Here is a 19,845-nt window from a genome sequence, read left to right as displayed (position 1 = left end):
TTGTTTAAATATCCTCTTTTATCTATCTTCTTATTGGTCTTCTCTTTGTATGTTCTTTGTGTCTCTGTTTTTGAGTCTTCACTTTTTAAAGGGAATCACAATAGATCTTATAGTCTCCGAGATGTTAACCTAACTAGGAATGAAAGGCCTGAAATAACTCTACATGTAATATATATCGATCAGGATTCAATTGCTGGTCTGTTAAGAACAAGGGAAGAGCTCAGATCAGACCGTTTTGCCTCTAAGAGAAGGTTTTTTGAATTGGGAATCAAATGACAATTAATAATCAGATTTAAAAAGAAATTGATTCTGATGTTAAACGCCTTTGATGTTTTTGAGTACAAGATTAAACTTCGCCACTGGTTTAGAGGGTCGGTCACTACCGGAGCCCTTTCCCTTACTGACGTTCTTGCGGAGGTCAGTAGGAGAGCGGGCCGGAAGTTTATCGGTCCTCTTTACCTTACCTGGTGTCGTGTCCACCTTGCTAGGGTTTTTCGGTGTTAGACCTTTGAACTTCGCAGCTTGCTCCGAAGACATGAGAGCATTGGTTTCCAGGATACCACCCTCTTTGCCTTTTGATAGACTGCAGGTTGATGTTGCTGTCGACCCATCACACTTTTGAGTTTCGGGTTGATTGCAGCATACACCTGTTGTCTCCAAGGAGTGGGCCAGCCTAGAACGTCTCTAACGGGGCCGTATATTCTCTCGAATTTAGCGACGCTTTGTCGGTGCCTTCTGTGCAGGGGCAGCAGCCTCTCCCTTGACGAGAACTTTGAAGAATCAGCCTTTGCTATTGCTTTGCGAGAGACCTCAAAGTCCTGCTCCTAGCCTTCTCCTCCTTCGTTCGACCTGTATAATTAATATGTCGTGGAGGAGCACTTGGCTTCTCATCCACGGCTACTTGCCGAACGACCTGGGGACGGTCTTCTCCCAAATGTCCCCTTTACATCCTCTTGGTCTCTTTAGTAGGGGATGTTATCTTAACAGACTGACTGTCAGCAAGCTCATCGTTAGACAGAGATAAATTCCCCAGCTTCTATTTGGCACTAGTTTCACCAGTATAGTCACTTGACAACTCTAGAAGACCCTCCAAGTCTAAGTCGGTCAGTACCTGTCCTTCATGCTCAACAATTGTGGCATGAAGGTCAGTAAGAGTAACGTCAACGTCCTCCCATGAACTGTCCAACTCCCCATTATCCTCGTTGACCGTAACGTCCGGATAGTCATTTCCTAACAGGTCGACCAACTCTTCCTTCGTGTCCCTACTCTCATCCTTTTTTTGTTTTTGTTTCCTCTATTTTGAATCCCACGAGTATGCACGTACAGACGGACGATCCACGCAGTGCTGACGTACGTGGACTAAGCAATTACTTTACAACAGCGCTTTACCATGACGCTGAGGGGAGATGTTAGCAACTAGCCTCTTTATGCACTGACCTTAAAAGTGGTCCTAAATATATTTGAAAAACAAACACACACACGCACACTTTTTTGGTATTAGGTTTTAACCTAAAATTTTATTTAAAATTTTATTAATTTTTTTTCATCGAGTTTTTTTGTTTGTTTTATTATTTCTATATATATTTTTAAAAATTTATATGTATAGTAGAAATTTGTAAATAATAATACATAAGTTTATGCACATTTAAAACCATATTAAGCATAGAAAACAATAAAAAAAATTGAAAGTTTATTTCTTTGTAAAAATTTGAATTTAAATGAAATTTATTAGAAAATTTCCTTAAGCTTTACTGCTGCGTTAAAATGTGCATAATAGAAATATATTGAATTAAACTTTCTGTTAATAAAAAAACAAAAAAATAATAAAAATAAAAAATAAAAAAACTCAAACAATAAATTTTATTAAAGAACTAATTGCTATAACTAAAATTTAAGTTTACATACGAAGTTCTTTAGTAATTAGATTTTTGTTTATAAGATCATGATTAAATTTTTTTTGTTTTAAATTTGTTTTTGCACAGATTTTGTTTAAAATATTTTTGTTTTTTTTTTAGATTTTTTTTTTCAATATTTTTTCGTTTCTTAACTTTTTTTTAAGATTAAAATTAAACTTAGATGTTGTTTTTCTCATTAACGTACGTGCACAAAAAGCCTTATTAAGAATTTCAAAATTTTGTTAATTTCTCCTCTTTTTCAAATTTATATATCGATCACATTACATACAAAGTCCAGCTAAATGCTTTAGCGTTTACCATAAACATTCTCATCGGAATAGGCTATGTAAAGGAAATAATCTTCCTCATGATGTTCCTATTTGACAAAAAAGATAAATTTTAATATGTTTTAATGAAATATGTAAAAAAGTTCTCTGTCTCTCTATCTTACCTGATACAAGGAACCCATGGTGGCAGATGTTGGTGGAATAACATTGTTAACAAAGAAGAATAGAGCATCTTCGGGTCTCAATTGTATGCGTTTGCGAATTAAGAAATAGAATTGTCCTACAGTCAAATCGGATGGTACTAAATATTTTTTCTTATCCAAATCACCAATGCGTGCTTTAGGGGCTTTTTCTACAATAACCTAGAAAGTAAAAGTAAATAGAAAATTTGAATATATGTAGGTTCTCTAAAGCATTCTTAAAACTAGGTTCAATATAGACAAAATGCAATTAAAACTGTTTAAATAATACAAAACACACTCTGGTCTCGCAACCCGATGCGTTATGATAACGATTATGAATCATCTTCATAAGCAGACTAGTTCTATATATAAAGCAACATAATGACCTTTGTACTACACGTTTGTTTACTTAAGCAACAGATTTTGATGCAGGAACTGTTTTCGCGTCTCCAGGATGAACTTTAGAAGTTCTCACAACAACATCCAAGATATAAAACCATCTAAGCGATTGCTAATTGCAAGTGCCCTAAATATGTTACAATAGAATCTTAAATAAACACCCCATGCGATATCGGAAGGTAAGAAACAAATTAGTAGCATGAACCCTATTCGCACAATTAGGAGTAGATTTCTCAGTGGTATTAATACTCTGATGGCAGACAGTTTTATAAACCTGTGCTGTGGTGGAAAAGTTTTTTTCAGCTGCACAAAACCTTATAAACACGAAACAATAAGTAGTAAAGGTAGCAATCTTTTCGCAATGCGAGGGCTTAGTTGATAACAGCTCCCCTCAACGCCAGGGTAAAGCGCAGTTGTAAGTTAGTTGCCCAGTCTACGTATGCCGTCACTGCGTGGATGGTCCGTCTGAACGTTCATAATCGTGGGAACAAAATTGAGTCAGAGAAAAATAAAAACAAGGAGGTAAGAGAAGCGGTAGTAGTAAAAGTGGACACTACAACTTTCAGGGACAGTATTGGTGAGGATTGTGGTGAGACGGACGCATCACTGGACGGAGGACTCACACTGACTGACGTTCATTACAGCATCTTTTCCTATACATGATTTTTTTCTGTAATCCTGTATGGGGGGGAAATTCTTACTTTTATCACTTTTTCTTTTTATATTGCTTTTCTGTCTTCTCTCTAACATTCTTTCTCTTTATTCTTCATTAAAGGGAATCACAATGGAGCTTTTGGGACTCCGAGTGGATGTATACCTTGGGTATACAACCCTTTTAAAGTATACTAAACTAAAGCAACAAACTACTAGCGATAGTAAAATTGGTACTACGAACTAACTATACTTCTAAACTAGTATTCTATTTATCTATCTATCTATCTATCTATCTATCTATCTATCTATCTATCTATCTATCTATCTATCTATCTACCTATATATCTATCTATCTATCTATCTATCTATCTATCTATCTATCTATCTATCTATCTATCTATCTATCTATCTATCTATCTATCTACCTACCTATCTATCTACCTATCTACACATATAGTTATTTAATAATCATTGTCCTAAACAAGATTTGAATATATAACAGTATAATACATATATAAATAATAAACAAACAAATTTTCTAAACAAAGAAAACAAACTTTAGCTATTTCACTGATAAAAATAATATAAACACAAAAAGTACTTTTTTTCAAAAATACAAAATTTTACATTCTATTCTATTTTTAAATAGAAATGCACTTTAAACAATCAAACAGTTGTTATGAAAAGAAATATAGAATGATAAATATATATGTATTTAATGAAATAACAAAAAGAAGACAAATTTTAAAATAAAGAAATAAATAAAAAAATATTTACATATACTTAATAAAATGTTTAGATATTTTATTTTTATTTTGCCAAATACGCAATAGTAAATGATCAAAACAAAAACGAAAAACTTTTGTTTTTTTTTGTTTATAAACAAACTTGAAAATTGCGTGAACTATATTTTTTTTTTTTTAAATTTTGGAAAACAAATATAACTATAATGAGAAGAAGACACTTGAAGAAAACACAAAACAAGATTATTATAATTAACACGCGACCTTAGAATCTTAATAAAACAAGTTTTAACACAAATATTGTTGAAATAAACAAAACATTCAATGTTTACGATTTATATGTAGTTAAAATTAAAAATAACTGATCTTTAAGTTTACTACAGGAAACAAAGAGTTGATAATAATGTTTTCTATAAAAAATGGTTATAAAGTTTTCAATAGAATTCTTTTCTATAAAAATTTAAATGATCGTTTAATTTTCTTTAAAAAACTCTAACTGATTTTACTTAAAAAACAAATTGATCGTAAAGAGATCGTAGAGAAAACTAACTGATCATAAAGTACGAAGAAAATAACTTAACGCCAAGTTTAATATATAAAACTAACCGATCGTATATCAAAGGAAACAAAAACTAACTAAAGACTAATAGAAAACTAACACTTTTTATATATTTTCTTAACTAATTGTAAAGTTTATTTTCGGTGAATGATCGCAAAGTATTTAGTAATATTCTATGTTTAAAAATTCTTAAACAAAATTAATATTATATAATAAAAAAGAAAAAATTTGAAACAAAAACTTTAGTATTTTGGCATAATATACAACATTTACAAGTGCCAATAGTTTTTTCCCTCAGTAAATTGAAATTGAACAAAAAAAAAAAATACAAAGTTTACATGTAAACCATGTAAAGACAAAGAAAATAAACAAGCAATTGAATTTAAAAAATTTATTAACACAATATTGTTTTTAAATTCAATTGCAGCGGTTTCAAATTGAATTTAATTGTTTTCTTTAACAGATTATTAAATGCTATAAAGTATGGTTTTAAAAACATTTTGCTGATTGAAAATCTTTAAACTTTTTTTTATATTTTTCTTGTTATTTACGTCATATATTTGTAACATCATTAACTTTGATATATATAAAGACAAAAAAGTAAAAATACAATAAGTGATGAAATTGCTTAATTATTGTTTCTGTTTAAGTGTGAGTAACTGAGCATTTTTTATACCCTACACTTTCACGAGAAATGTATAAATAAGTGTGCCCTTATGTTGGTAATTTTTGACCCAAAAAAGAATTTATAGTCTAGTCCATAGTCTAGTCTATAGTCTCGTCTATAGTCTAGTCTATAGTCTAGTCTATAGTCTAGTCTATAGTCTAGTCTATAGTCTAGTCTATAGTCTAGTCTATAATATAGTCTATAGTCTAGTCTGTAGTCTAGTCTATAATCTAGTCTATAGTTTAGTCTATAGTCTAGTTTATAGTCTAGTCTATAGTCTAGTCTATAGTCTGGTCTATAGTCTGGTCTATAGTCTAGTCTATAGTCTAGTTTATAGTCTAGTATATAGTCTAGTCTATTGTCTAGTCTATAGTCTAGTCTATAGTATAGTCTATAGTGTAGTCTATAGTCTAGTCTATAGTCTAGTCTATAGTCTAGTCTATAGTCTAGTCTATAGTCTAGTCTATAGTCTAGTCTATAGTCTAGTCTATAGTCTAGTCTATAGTCTAGTCTATAGTCTAGTATATAGTCTAGTCTAGTCTACAGTCTAGTCTATAGTACAGTCTATAGTCTAGTCTATAGTCTAGTCTGTAGTCTAGTCTATAGTATGGTCTATAATCTAGTCTATAGTCTAGTCTATAGTCTAGTCTAGTCTATAGTCTAGTCTATAGTCTAGTCTATAGTCTAGTCTATAGTCTAGTCTAGTTTATAATCTAGTCTATAGTCTATGTTCTAGTCTATTGTCTAGTCTATAGTCCAGTCTATAGACTAGTCTATAGTCTAGTCTATAGACTATAGTCTAGTCTACAGTCTATTCTATAGTCTAGTCTAGTCTATAGTCTAGTCTATATCTATAGTCTAGTCTATGGTCTAGTCTATAGTCTAGTCTAAGGTCTAGTCTATAGTCTAATCTACTCTATTGTCTAGTTTGTAGTCTAGTCTGTAGCCTACTCTATAGTTTATTATATTGTCTAGTCTATTGTTTACTCTTTCGTCTTGACTATTGTCTATTCCATAGTTTATTCTAGTCTATAATATGTTCTTTTATCTATCGTCTAGTTTTTGTAACATTTCTTATTTATATATTAAAATCTACTAAGCTGAAGGGTATACTAAGATTCCATATAACCAACAATTGCCCTCTTATTTGTTTTTCAATAATATTATTGTTATTTTCCTTAAGATTACGTCGCTTCCTCTCTCTCTTTGTTTTAAAAAAGTATTCGCAATAACAAAAATAAAAAAATAACTTATAAACGTAGTAAACAAACTTTAGTAACACAATAACAATACTTTTAAAATAATAATTAGTCTATGACTCATTAATTTATTGTTAGAATGTATTGTTATTGTCATTAATTTCATAAATTATTGTAAATATTGCATAAAATTATCGTATGTTTTTATACTATTGATTTTTTTATGTTTTTTTTTTTTATTTTATTTTTAATTTTTTTGCTTTAGTATGTGTTAGTTTGTACGTTTGTTTGGTGTTTTTCTTTAATTTATTTCAATTTTACATTTGCTTTTGTTTTATACATTTCTATTCTATTGTTTCGTTTTTTTGTTAATTTGTCTAAGCAGGGGTAGAGGGGTGTTTATTTGGTTTAACAGCTGTTCTCTTTATACTAGGAAAATGTCTATATTATATATTGTATCTTTTGTTTTTATTTATTTGCAGTTTTGACTTTGAAATAAACAAATAAAAACGCTGAAAAAAAAGTCATTGAATTAGGTCATTCACATAGAATAAGTTAATAAAAATAATTATGATTTTAATCATATATGTTTAATCAATAAGTGGTGTAATAAAGGATAACAATGTTTATTTTAAAATTGGAATTTATTGAAAAAATCTAAGTTTAGGTAGTAATTTTAAAACTAATATAAGTCTGAAGGAGTAAAACCTCTTCTTACGTCTCTCTCTCTAGGCCACAACGCACCTATCTATCTATCTATCTGTCTATCTATCTATCTATCTATCTATCTATCTATCTATCTATCTATCTATCTATCTATCTATTTATCTATCTATCTATCTATCTATCTATCTATCTATCTATCTATCTATATATCTTTCTATATATTTATCTATCTTTCTATATATTTATCTATCTTTCTATATATGTATCTATCAATCTATCAATCAATCTATCTATCTATGTATCTATCTGTGCATCTATCTATCTATCTATCTATCTATCTATCTATCTATCTATCTATATATATCCATCTATCTATACTATACATATGTAGTTACATGTATAAAGTATTTAATATCCACCTAATAGATTTAAAAACTAACACAATTAAACAATAGAAATTAATAAATTTTTGTTGTTGTTGGTAACATTCTATAGTAAAATAATAATTCCCATAAACGCGGGATTGGCACGTTTGTGGAATAAGTTATTGTTTTAGAAAAAAATACCAAAAATTAAAAAAAATATTCTACTAAAATGATTTACCTTGAAAATAATGAAAAAACGAACACCACTCTTTTAAACTAAATTATATTAAAAAATCTAATTATAAATATTAAATTTATTAACAAGGTCATTGATCTATTATATATTTTCTATGCAGGTAAAATTCTATTAAAAACATTTTATAAATAAAACTACCCTTGATTAACAAAATTATTGTGTATTAGAAAAAAAAACTAATAATATTTAAAACATTTCATTCCTAACACCCCTCAAAAAATAAACTTTCCCTTAAAATTCACAACTTGAAAAAATACAGAACAGCTGGCAACACCCCCCACCAATAACAAAACAATCATATAAATATACAAAACAAAGTACAAAAAAATAAAGCAAAATAAACTAGAGAAAACAAACAACAAATACAAACAGATGATTTTTTTCCTATATTCACTACTGCCATCTTTTTTTCATAATATTGCTTACTCATTCCAACAGCTTTTAATTATGTATATACACACAATTAAACAAAAAAAGTTACATACAAATAAAAACAAAAAAAAACTAGCTTGAAAAGTTTTAATTTCATTATATTTTTTATGACGCAATTAAAAGAATAATTTTAAAATTCTTTCAAATTCTACACAAATTTGCATACAATTTTTAAAATCGAACTAAAATTACAATAATTACAATTCTGTAACCTGGTGGGGGGTTGTTAAGTCACTTTAAAGAAAATTTTAAAGGGAGTGAAAATTTTCTTGAAATTTCCAACAAAGAAAATCCAGTTTTTTTTTTTCGTAAAACAAAAACAAGTTTACTTTTCCTTTTTATATTCATCTACTTACTGGTACACGATCAGGATATTTTCTGCGAATTTTATCTCCCTCAGCACGACGTTTTTCAAAAACATGTTCTTCTTTATATTGGAATTTCATTTTTAATAATTTTTTCACAAAATATATATTTTAATTTTAATACTTTTTTAAGTCTGTCTACTGCGTTCTCGTTTTTTTACTTTTGTAAATGTTTTGTTGTGCTATGATTTGCTTCTACGTTTTGAATGATAAATTTTCTATGAAAAGGAAAAAAATCGATTTTTTGCTTTTCTATTATAAGCAGGGTTGCTAAAATAGGTAGTAGAAAAAGATATGCAGACAGTGTTGTTATATTCTTGTAAAGCATTGAAAACAAGAGAAACGCTTATTTGTGTTTAAAAGCCAATAACACAAAACAATAAAATTAACCTTTTTGATATATTTTTATAATATTACTAGCATTACCCGGTGTGCTTCGCTATCCTTATAGCAATTAAATAATATAAACACTGAATAAACACAATTTTGAGAAAAATCAAAAAGTACAAATTATAAAACAAAAAAGATTCGAAAAGTACAAAAAATAGTCTTTGATATCGTGGTTATACCTCATCACTAAAATTAGTGTTACAAAACCTTAAAATTTTTTTAAAATTGAATCAATGAGTTTGAATAAAATTTCACGTATTTACCGACTTTTGGTACTTTTTTCCTTCTCAGTAATTAAAATGTCAATACTGTTGTAATAAGGTACCAAATATAGTTTTTACCCGTTTATTCCCTCAAAAGATCAGATTTTGTGAAGATTTCTATATAAAATCTTTGAAAATGTAAAAAAACAACAACAGAAAACTTAGCCGGCTTATATGCGATTTAAAGCCGACGATGAAATTTTTAGTTTCAGCCGCCCGTTCATTTTTGCCGGCGCAGTTCTTTGTAAAAATGCTGTATTATCAAAATGTCTGACTTAAAGTGAGTGTAGTAAAAATTTTTATTATTTATTTTATTAATAATAAAAGTTAATTATTTCAATTAAATTACTAAACAAAATGTTAAACACAAAGTGCTCTACAAGATTTATATAAAAAATAAGAAAATTTAAAGATATTTATGGAGATATTTGCGTTTAAAGTTGTGAAAAAATTTGATTGTAATTCTTAAAAGGGTAGCGCAAGAAGAGGGGGTCAACAATTTACGACAGCTGCGTGTCAAGTGAAGAAAAATATTGGAAATTTTGGCTTAAATTAAGCGTTCTGATCCAGCTGATTTTAATACTTTTGTTTATATCACATGATAGTACTTGTTCTTGTGACTTCAACAAAGGAAAAAAAATTATCCGCTCTATTAGGGTCCGGGAGTTACGGGCCTCCAAAGTTTTGATATATAATTGCATATATCTTGATCAATAATAAACGGATATGGTCGATATGGGTATCATTGGAAAGGTCTTTGAAAGAGCTTTCCATTGATATGTAAGATGACAAATATCATTAACCCATTGAGAGCCAGGGTCAATTTTTATGATTTTTTCTTTTGGCTTTTTTGAAAAAAGTACCGTTATCTCCAAAATATATCGATATAACGGTACCTCGTCTCACATGAAAGTTTGTATACAACATTTGGGGCTTTCCATTGATATATGTTGAAAGCTATAACCCATGAAATGCAGGAGTTATTTAAGTTTAAAATTTCATATTTTACTAAATTTTATAAACATCAAGTGCTTGTTATTGTATACGGTCGATATGGGTATCATTGAAAGGTCTTTGAAAAGAGCTTTCCATTGATATGTAAGATGACAAATATCATTAACCCATTGAGAGCCAGGGTCAATTTTTATGATTTTTTCTTTTGACTTTTTTGAAAAAAGTACCGTTATTCCCAAAATATATCGATATAACGGTACTTCGTCTCACATGAAAGTTTGTAGACAACATTTGGGGCTTTCCTTTGATATATGTTCGAAATCTATAACCCATTAAATGCAGAAGTTATTTAAGTTTAAAATTTCATATTTTAGTAAATTTTATAAACATCAAGTGCTTGTTATTGTATACGGTCGATATGGGGATCAGTGGATATGTCTCTGAAATACCTTTCAACCATGTTCAATTTTTATATATTTTTCATTTATTTTTTACAAAAGTACCGATATTTTATTTTTCTACAAAAGTTCCGTTATCTCAAAAATAAATCGATAAAAAGGTACTTTATGTCACATGAAATATTATAGACAACATTATAAGCTTTCATATGTTATATGTTTGAAAGACTTAGCTCATGAAATGCAGAAGTTAGATAAGTTTAAACATTAATATTTTAAAAAATGATGTAGGTACACATGTACCTATATGAAATAATATTTCTAACACATTCATATTTCATATCTTCAATTACAAAAAACCTTTTTTTAAAATGAAAAATTATTTCAAAAAAATCGCGCGATTTTTTTGAAATAATTTTTCGCCTGCGGCGCAATGTAATTTTCTTCCATTATTCACAATACAATTAAATCATTTTAACAAAAAGTGAAAAACTTTCGCCTACGGAGCTATGATGACTTATTTCCCTCAATTTAATTATTTCACCTTCATTTTATTTTTCATTTCATCATCATTTCATTTTTTTATTAAAAAGTGAAACCCATTAATTCATTTCACCTAGTTTTGCTTACTTTCTGAATTAACTTAAAAAACTTCTGGACTTCATAACTTACAGAATTTAAACTTATACCTAAAAAGCTCCAAATGTTATCTACACAATTTCATGTTAGGTGATTTACCCTTACGTCGATTATTTTTGTAATATCGGTACTTTTGTAAAAAAAATAAATGAAAAATATATAAAAATTGACCATGGTTCTCAATGAGTTAATGATATAAGTTATAACATACATCAGTTGAAAGGTATTTCAGAGACATATTCACTGATACCCATATCGACCGTATACAATAACAAGCACTTGATGTTTATAAAATTTACTAAAATATGAAATTTTAAACTTAAATAACTTCTGCATTTCATGGGTTATAGCTTTCAAACATATATCAATGGAAAGCCCCAAATGTTGTCTACAAACTTTCATGTGAGACGAGGTACCGTTATATCGATATATTTTGGAGATAACGGTACTTTTTTCAAAAAAGCCAAAAGAAAAAATCATAAAAATTGACCCTGGCTCTCAATGGGTTAATGATATTTGTCATCTTACATATCAATAGAAAGCTCTTTCAAAGACCTTTCCAATGATACCCATATCGACCATATCCGTTTATTATCGATCAAGATATATGCAATTATATATCAAAACTTTGGAGGCCCGTAACTCCCGGACCCTAATAGAGCGGATAATTTTTTTTCGATCACTGCACTCAGAACGTAAAATGCTACAAGGTAGTAAAAAAAAAACTCTAAAAATCAGCTGGATTAGAACACTTAATTTGCTCCGAAATTTTCTTTAAAAATTAAGCATAATAAGCAAAACGCAAACTTATATTAATAGTTTAATTTGTTGTTTTTTTTTAATATAATTACAGTGATGACTTATTAAATTATGATATAGGAGATGTTATAGATGATCAGGTCTTAATAGGAGCTGATGAAGATGAACTATTGCTGTCAGATGATGGTAAGTGTAGTGTTGTGGTGTACTGTAAACGTTTTGTACGTGAACTAATTATTGTGTGTTTGTGTTTAATTCTATAGATTTAGAAAAAGATGTTTCTAAGGAAGAAAAACAAAAATTAAAATCTGAAGCTGAGGAATGGGTCAAAACACAAATTAAAGATAAACCTAAAAAAGCAACAAAACAAGTTGTTGCAGAACAAAAAACAATTGAAACAACTAAAACCTGCCAGACAGAAAATTCAAAAAATGAAGTTAATAAAGTACAAGAAAGTTCCGCTAAGGAACAGCAACAACAAACAGAAATTACAAAGCAAGAAGTTGCAACAGCAGCAACCTCATCTACAATTACACAAGAATTTAAAGCTCCAGCTGAACAAACAAATAACACAACTAGTAATAATGTGGAAACAAATGCTAGTACAGTAATTGCAACAACAGCATCTGTGGAAAATTTAAGCAATTCCAATAAAGAAATGGAATTGGATCAAACGTCAAATATTTCTAATTCTGCCGCAAGTTTAACAAATGATTCTTGTGGCTCTTCGGTAATACAAAGTTCTCAGGAAAGTGCAAGTGTTACCATGAGTCATAGTGATGTATCCGATCCTCGTGAAGACTATGAGGAAGAACGTGAAGAACGTACAAATATAAAAACTACAAGTGAACGGGAGTCCTTTGATCACGGCACAGAACATTCGCCAGGTAATTAAACAATTTCGGCAAGCTTTTAGGAAATATTGCTATTTACGTTTTCAATAATCTTTTTGTTTTTAGAAAAATCTGTAAATCGTTATGTTTATCATCAAAAAAGAAATGGTGCTCCGCTAATACGTGGCCACCCTCTACGAGGTCCTGCTCCTCCTTTCCAACGTCCCCTGTTACGTTTCCCTCCTCACGGTAATATATCCTTGCTAGCACCATCGCCCTTTACACACTTGGGCGGTTTAGCAACAGTTACACTAACACATCCCAATACAAATCCTCTTATTCCAGGTCAACCATTTCCACCACCAAATCAACAACCTAACACAAATCCTTTTGCACCACAACCTCCACCCAATTCCCTACAGAATACACCTCACGGCCCTATGGCGGGACCAAATCATGACCCAAATAATCCTCATCATAGGCCCCGGCATCCATTTGGTTTTCGTCCCGGTCCCATGGCAGGTTTTCGTCATCCCAATCCTTCGGGCATGTATTCACAAGTGCCGCATGATTACAATGGTGGCCAGGGACCGGGCGGCTTTAACCAGCATCAATTTGGTGGTCCACGTAATGTTTTTAGACCAGAAGGTCCAATGGGTTTACCGCCTGGTATGCGTCCCGGCATGCGCATGCAAAGACCTCCCCTACAAGCTTTACCACCTCATGCTATGCCTAACCAGGGTAATTTTATTAATGCTCCTCCCCATCAGATAAGGCCAGCTGGTCCGGGACCACAACCACCTCCCGGGGCCCCTACCGTAACCGGTCAAACTCCTCCCGTCTCAAGCCAACCTCCAGCTGGTCAAATGCCAGCAGCTGCTCCTGCGTTAGCTCCACGTAAAGTTCTTATTAATCCTAATTTTAAGGGGGGTGTTGAAGCAGCCACTAGTAAATTTATACAAGAAACCCAATACATGAATGCCATAAATCCACATGTACCCCGGGTACAGAGTGATGAGGAGCTATTGCGTCAACAGGAGGAATTCATTAATAAAAATCGTGAGCACATTGAAAAACGGCGTCATGCCAGAGATGTTTCCCCCGCAAGACGTTCCCGCAGTCGTAGTCGTTCACGCTCTCGTTCACGTTCACCACGTAGTGTTTCACGTGAACGTAGCTATACACCACCCAAACGTCATCCTAACGGTGGTCCCAATAATCGTAACGATCGTTTTGATAGAGAACGTGATCGCGATCGTGATAGAGGTGATCGTGAACGTCCTTCCAATGATGATAAGAATACACGCATGGGCAGAGCTGGCAGCAGGGATCGTGAAGATCGTGACAGAGATCGTAATCGTCCAATGAGTGGTTATAATAATAACAACAATCGTCAGGGCGCTAATCGTTTTAGACGTGCCAATAGTCGTGATCGTGATTATGAGAATCGTAATCAAGGTGGTGGTGGCAGTGGCGGTGGTAATTATGGAAAACGTCGTCGTAGTAACTCTCCCTCACCGGGTAATCGTGGCGGAGGTGGTAATTTTGGTGGCAACAGAGGTGGACGCTATAATAATGATCGTGATAAATCAGAGGTAAGTTTTGTTTTTAATAATTTTTATTGAATGTAAAAGAGAAAATTAGATTGTTGAAAGTGAATGTTTACAATATTAAGGATTAAATAATATTTGGTGATTAATTAAAATCAGGTTTAGTCCGTAGGTACAAGAAGCTAAAAAATATATTATAACAGAAGTTACAATATCTTTTAATATAACAATAGAGGATTTCAAACTATTTAATTTGTTTCTGTTTAAATTTGAATCACATCTTTAAAAAAGAGGGTTTCATCATGTACAATTTTTGCAAAACTCTGCTATATCTTCTTCTCACAAGGCACTGACAAAGCGTCTTTAGATTCGGTCCATTCAGTCGAGATAACAGGTGAATGCTGCTATGAACCCGGCTAACAAAAGAGTGATGAATCGTATGCTTCATCAACCCACAATCTGACAAAAGTCATGTCTTCGGAGCGAGTTGGTGAGGTTAAAGTGTATAACTCAAAAACCCTAGCAAGTTGGCCAAGAAAGCAAAAAAGAGGTATACTTTCGTCATGCTCACCTACTGACTTCTGCAAGGATGTCAGTAAATAAGTTAGTGGCTGACCCTCCAAAACAGTATCGTCAAAGTCGCCAAGCAATTCGAAGAGGTCTGGTCCTTCCCCGGCTGGCGTTCCGTAAGAAGACAATAAAGAGAGCCAGAACTGGGGATGATCAACCCTCTTTATCCAGCAAGAATCTGTAGATGTATTCTTCAATGGAGCAGGTCGTGAAGGTTGTCAGTTGAGGAAACAATTACGTTTTGCAGGAGTCACCCCATAACTGCTCTCCCTTATGTATGTTTAAAAAGATGTTTCCAGCTTTCTCAGGCTCTTGCTCATGCCACTGTAATCTTGCCGTCTTACTTGTTAGCGTAAGCCTTTCCACGTTGATCTGCATTACTGAGCAATATCTAATAGACCTATTTTCAAGGATGTCCCGGCGTTCTTTACATATATCCTAAGAACACTGTCCTCATAACGATGTTTTCTGGGATGTCACAAGAAGAATCATCCAAATTACCTAAAACTATTTGTCTGTGTCTATCCAGTCCTACATTAAGTATTGACAATACGATCTCTTTCTATATTTCGGTTTTACCACCTTTTCCCTGATATCTATAACATGGATTGAACCTAATCTAAATAGTTCGTTCGAAACTACATTATCATGAATATCTGCTAGTCCAAAACTGGTTGATGATTTCATGGATTCTCTCAAATATCAACATCTAAAAGTGACAGATGATTGAGTGGTTTTACCATGCCTTTCCTGTAATCTATATCAAAGTTCGATCCTAATCTAGCTGGGTTTTCCGCAATCTCATTACCATGCACATCTTCTCAAAGCCTTCCAACATACAGTGAAAATTTTGAGGTTCCAGAGTAGTCATTTGAATATATATAATCTATATCAAGGTTCCAACCTAATCTAACTAGTTCGACCGCAACTACATTATCATGAACATATAATAGTCCAAAACTGGTTGATGATTTCATGGGTTCTCTTAAATATCAACGTCTAAAAGTGAAAGATGATTGAGTGGTTTTATAACACCTTTCCTGTAATCTATATCAAGGTTCAAACCTAATCTAGCTGGATTGCCCGCAATCTCATTACCATGGTCATCTCAAACCCTTCCCAACAGACCATGAAAATGTTGGGATTCCAGAGTTCTGATTGTTCTTAGCAGAGTTGGCTGAGCAGTTGAATATATGTGGTGGGTATCGTGGGTACCTTGACAACATGCAGCACATTCATTAGGTACGGCATAATCTATGGCAGATCAGAAGACATTAAACCTGTTGCTCCATCACGATATTCGTTTTGCCAGAACAATTCTTGTTTTCCGCTGCAGGTTTTCTTATGGGCGGCAGGTGACCTACAAGTAAAACATTCATGTGACCCTGAAATTGATGGTTTATCTATGAATGTCGTTCATTAGGGACGGCATAATCTATGCATAATCAGAAGGCATTAAGTCTGTTGCTCTATTCCGATCTTAATTGTTACAGAACTACTCATGTTTTCCGTCGCAGATTTCTTCTGTGTACATGTAGATCAACTTTGGGAGTAGTTGATCTACATGTACAACATTCAATCGGTATCCTGCGACCGTTTAATTGTTTGTGTATCTATGAATGTCCTTCTATGCTTTTGTGTACGAGAACAGATCTATTGGAACATGCACATAACTAGCATGTTGTCCTCGTGAATTGCATGGGGGAAGTACTGAATTTCAAAATGATACAGTACCATTCTTGATCAGCTCTTCGTGTGTTAAAAGAGAATTTCGTATTTAAATTAGTCTGAAGTACGGAGTTGTTGTTGTAACAGTTCGACTGTGGCCGATAATTCTTTCCTGGCGAAAAAATTGCGGTTAATACAGCTGTTGCTGGGATGGCAATCTTGGGCCGAGTATGACTCGGGTCGTTCCGGAGGGTAGATCCAATTGTCGTGGGAATGTACGGAGTGATAGTGGTTCCTAGTAGGGATGAGTGCGATGGGTCCGAAGTACTGTTTGAGGGGAGTGCAGTTTTCACCGACGAATCCGAGATGGATTCTGGCACAGGTGCCACAGTAGATGACAATAAGAGTTTCCTACAGACTTCCGGATGAATGTAGCGTCTATCAAGATGGTCGGTAGTGACAATTTATGTTGATGGTCAGGTAGCTGTTAAAGCTTTGCTGTGTAAAACTTTACATTCTCGCTGGGTAAACAGCTGCAAAAGGTATTTGGGGAGTTACTCTGTAATTCGATTAGAATGATAAACATTTCGAATTTGTATGTTAAATACATTGTGTTTTGAAAACTTTTTCATTACAATCGAAATACGGAGTAACCCCCTGGAAGGGTTAGTAACCTCCATGGAAGGGTTAGTCACATTAGGGCTGTGTTGGCTACCGGGACACTGTGATGTACAGGGTAATGATATAGCGGATAAATTGCCCGACAGGTCTCGTTTTTGGAGCTCAATAGTAAAGTCGGTTCTGTATAACTCTCCGAACCAAATATTTCAGAAACTCCACCAACCGATCCTGGCATAGTAGGCTGTATTGTAGATTTTCTAGGACACTTTGGCCGAAGTTAAATCAAAAAGCAACCAGCATGCTATTAGGACTGGACAGCAGGATTATAAGGATCTTAGTAGGGGTAATAACCGGACTCTACTCAATTGAAGCCTTTAGGGGAAATGGGGTCGATAACACACAGGATTTTTGCTGATTGTGTGAGGATGAAGAGAAACTGGAGACAGTAGAGCATATTTTAAGACACTGTCAAGAATTCCACGATGAACTAACAGATGTAGCACAGTGCAACCTAGGCGACATTATGGACTTCATCATATTTGTTCTCTTTTTGGAGGGAAACTCTCATCTCTCTCTTATCTTTTGTCTTCTTTTTATTTCTCCTTGTTCTGTATTAAAGGGATTGATTCACAATGGACATTTGGGTCCATTGTAAATGTATACATTGGTATACAAAACTTTTAAACTAAACTATTTTGATTTTGGTTGTGCAACAAGTTGCCCTAAAATTTTTGTTAAAATACTACATTTCTAAATTAGCCTGGAGACAAAAATCTAATTTTTTTCTTAAAACTTATTTAAAGGTTGAGGAAGATGAAGAAACACGTGCCTACCGCTTGCAAATTGAAAAACAAAAAGCTTTACGAGAACAAATTATGCGTGACAAAGAAATGAAACGTCGAAGAGCTGCTGAAGAAAAACAATATGAGGTAAGTGTTTTTTTATTGTAAAATATCTTAGAATTAGTGTTAAAGAAAAGAAGAATTTGCCCACAAGAAAAAAAGAAAAACTTAAAATCCTTTAAACATAAATTGTTATGTTAAGAGAAAAACTAATTTAGATTTTAATTCCTTAAAAATATTAAAATTAAATTCGTTAAAAAAACCCAAGTAAAAAGAAAAGAAACACAAATTCATACAAAAACAATTCCCCAACAAAAATCTTAGGAAAAACGTAGTGGTGGACCACAACAAAAAGATGATACGCCTCCACAAACGGCAAATCAAACGCAACAGCAGCAGCAGAACTCACAAAAATTAAAAGAAGTAGTAGCGGAACGTAAAATTATATCGTTGAAAAAACGACCAGCCGCCGAACACAATGATAATGAAGAGCCACAAGGTAGAGCCACAACAACACAAAGAAAAACCATACCAACGGCTAAAATTTTGCCAGAAGCTAAGAAAACCTTAACAGATCATTTGTCACACAATACAACGAGTGGAGAACGTGGTGGTGGTGGTGGCAGTGGCGCTTCAAATAGTATTAGCCAAAATACTGCTATTATAAAGCCGGTATTAAAAAAAGATTCCTCATCATCTTCAGCTACGGTGGCAGCTATAAAACCTCAACCTCATCAACAATCACAGTCGCATTCACGACGCATATCTTCACACAGTGAGGATGAAGTACAGTTAGACTATGATGAAGATGATCTTTTATTAGATGAAGAGGAAATGCTATTAGCTTCGCCAGAACCCACACCTCCACGGGAAATTGCCTCTAAACAGCGCATAGAATCGCGTACACCCTCACCCGAGCCTAATGTTAAATCGCATAATATTGCCAGAAAAGCTATGAATGCCAGAGGTGGTAACAGTGCCAGCAGTGGTGGAGGAGGTGGTGGTGGAGGTAGTGGTAATCATGGTACTTCAAAGACCAGCTTTAGTTCTAACAATCGTAGAGTCGTTTTAAAAACCTCTTCAAGTACTTCAGGTTCAACGACTTCATCATCGAATACTACTACTAGAGGAGGCCGTGATATGGGCTCTTCAAGCAGTAGTAGCAATTCACGTAGAGCTATTTTTGAACGTTTAGATATACGCAACAGTAGTAGACAACAGTCACCCTCAACAGCTGGCTCAAGTTCTGGTGGAAATTCCGATAATAAACGTAAACCCCAAAGGATTGTATTAAAGCACGATTAAATTATTTTACTTCAAGATTTATTCACTTCATTTGATTTCTTTCTTCTTATTGCTCTTAAGATAATGTGTTTTTTCTCCTCAACCTCAACCTCTCTCCCAACCTTTCTCCCTCTCTCTCTCGCTCTCACAATAGTTTTTAATTATATTAAAACTTGTTCAATTGTTAGAAATTTATTATACAATTTGCTGCAACGTTGTTTAGGCTTTAAATGCTTAGACGTTTTAATGGAAAATATTGAAAAATCATAAAATATTAAAAGTTTATTGCCAACTAAGCTTAATTTTCAAGTTTTATATAATATTTTTTTTTTTAAATTAACAATATCTAATATAAAAACAAACATATGCAAAATGTTGTATAAGAATATATATATAACAAAATTA

The 19,845-nt window shown here is 32.8% G+C and overlaps 2 protein-coding genes across 3 annotated transcripts; one reads left to right on the top strand and one right to left on the bottom strand.

Moving 5' to 3' along the window:
• Nucleotides 1–2,150: 2,150 nt before the first annotated feature.
• Nucleotides 2,151–8,880, bottom strand: LOC111685188 (gamma-aminobutyric acid receptor-associated protein). Its single transcript, XM_046946553.1, has 3 exons — nucleotides 8,661–8,880; nucleotides 2,347–2,544; nucleotides 2,151–2,271 (listed from the first exon to the last, which is right to left on the bottom strand). Exons 1-3 carry the CDS (start codon nucleotides 8,748–8,750, stop codon nucleotides 2,203–2,205), a joined length of 357 nt encoding a protein of 118 aa, XP_046802509.1. The 5' UTR covers nucleotides 8,751–8,880; the 3' UTR covers nucleotides 2,151–2,202.
• Nucleotides 8,881–9,540: 660 nt separating this feature from the next.
• On the top strand, nucleotides 9,541–19,789 carry LOC111688085 (serine/arginine repetitive matrix protein 2). 2 transcript variants are annotated; one of them, XM_023450575.2, is made up of 7 exons: nucleotides 9,541–9,602; nucleotides 12,167–12,258; nucleotides 12,336–12,959; nucleotides 13,032–13,154; nucleotides 13,251–14,500; nucleotides 18,118–18,243; nucleotides 18,481–19,789. In XM_023450575.2, exons 1-7 carry the CDS (start codon nucleotides 9,589–9,591, stop codon nucleotides 19,459–19,461), a joined length of 3,210 nt encoding a protein of 1,069 aa, XP_023306343.2. In that variant the 5' UTR covers nucleotides 9,541–9,588; the 3' UTR covers nucleotides 19,462–19,789. The 2 variants fall into 2 exon arrangements, with proteins under 2 accessions (XP_023306343.2, XP_023306342.2); XM_023450574.2 differs by having other exon boundaries at nucleotides 13,032–14,500.
• The last annotated feature ends 56 nt before the right edge of the window (nucleotides 19,790–19,845 follow it).

The sequence above is a fragment of the Lucilia cuprina genome, chromosome 3 (assembly GCF_022045245.1).
Source record: "Lucilia cuprina isolate Lc7/37 chromosome 3, ASM2204524v1, whole genome shotgun sequence".
In the NCBI taxonomy this organism is placed as follows: domain Eukaryota; kingdom Metazoa; phylum Arthropoda; class Insecta; order Diptera; family Calliphoridae; genus Lucilia; species Lucilia cuprina.
The sequence above is the reverse complement of the archived record's forward strand: the minus strand, read 5'-3'. Positions and strand labels throughout refer to the sequence as shown.

Coding starts and splice junctions, on each gene's coding strand:
- LOC111685188 (XM_046946553.1), bottom strand. CDS start 8,750: ATGAAATTCCAATATAAAGAAGAACATGTTTTTGAAAAACGTCGTGCT. Junction 2,545..8,660: donor AATATCCTGATCGTGTACCA/GTAAGTAGATGA, acceptor TTTACTTTCTAG/GTTATTGTAGAAAAAGCCCC. Junction 2,272..2,346: donor CCATGGGTTCCTTGTATCAG/GTAAGATAGAGA, acceptor TTTGTCAAATAG/GAACATCATGAGGAAGATTA.
- LOC111688085 (XM_023450574.2), top strand. Junction 12,960..13,031: donor CGGCACAGAACATTCGCCAG/GTAATTAAACAA, acceptor TTTTGTTTTTAG/AAAAATCTGTAAATCGTTAT. Junction 14,501..18,117: donor ATGATCGTGATAAATCAGAG/GTAAGTTTTGTT, acceptor ACTTATTTAAAG/GTTGAGGAAGATGAAGAAAC.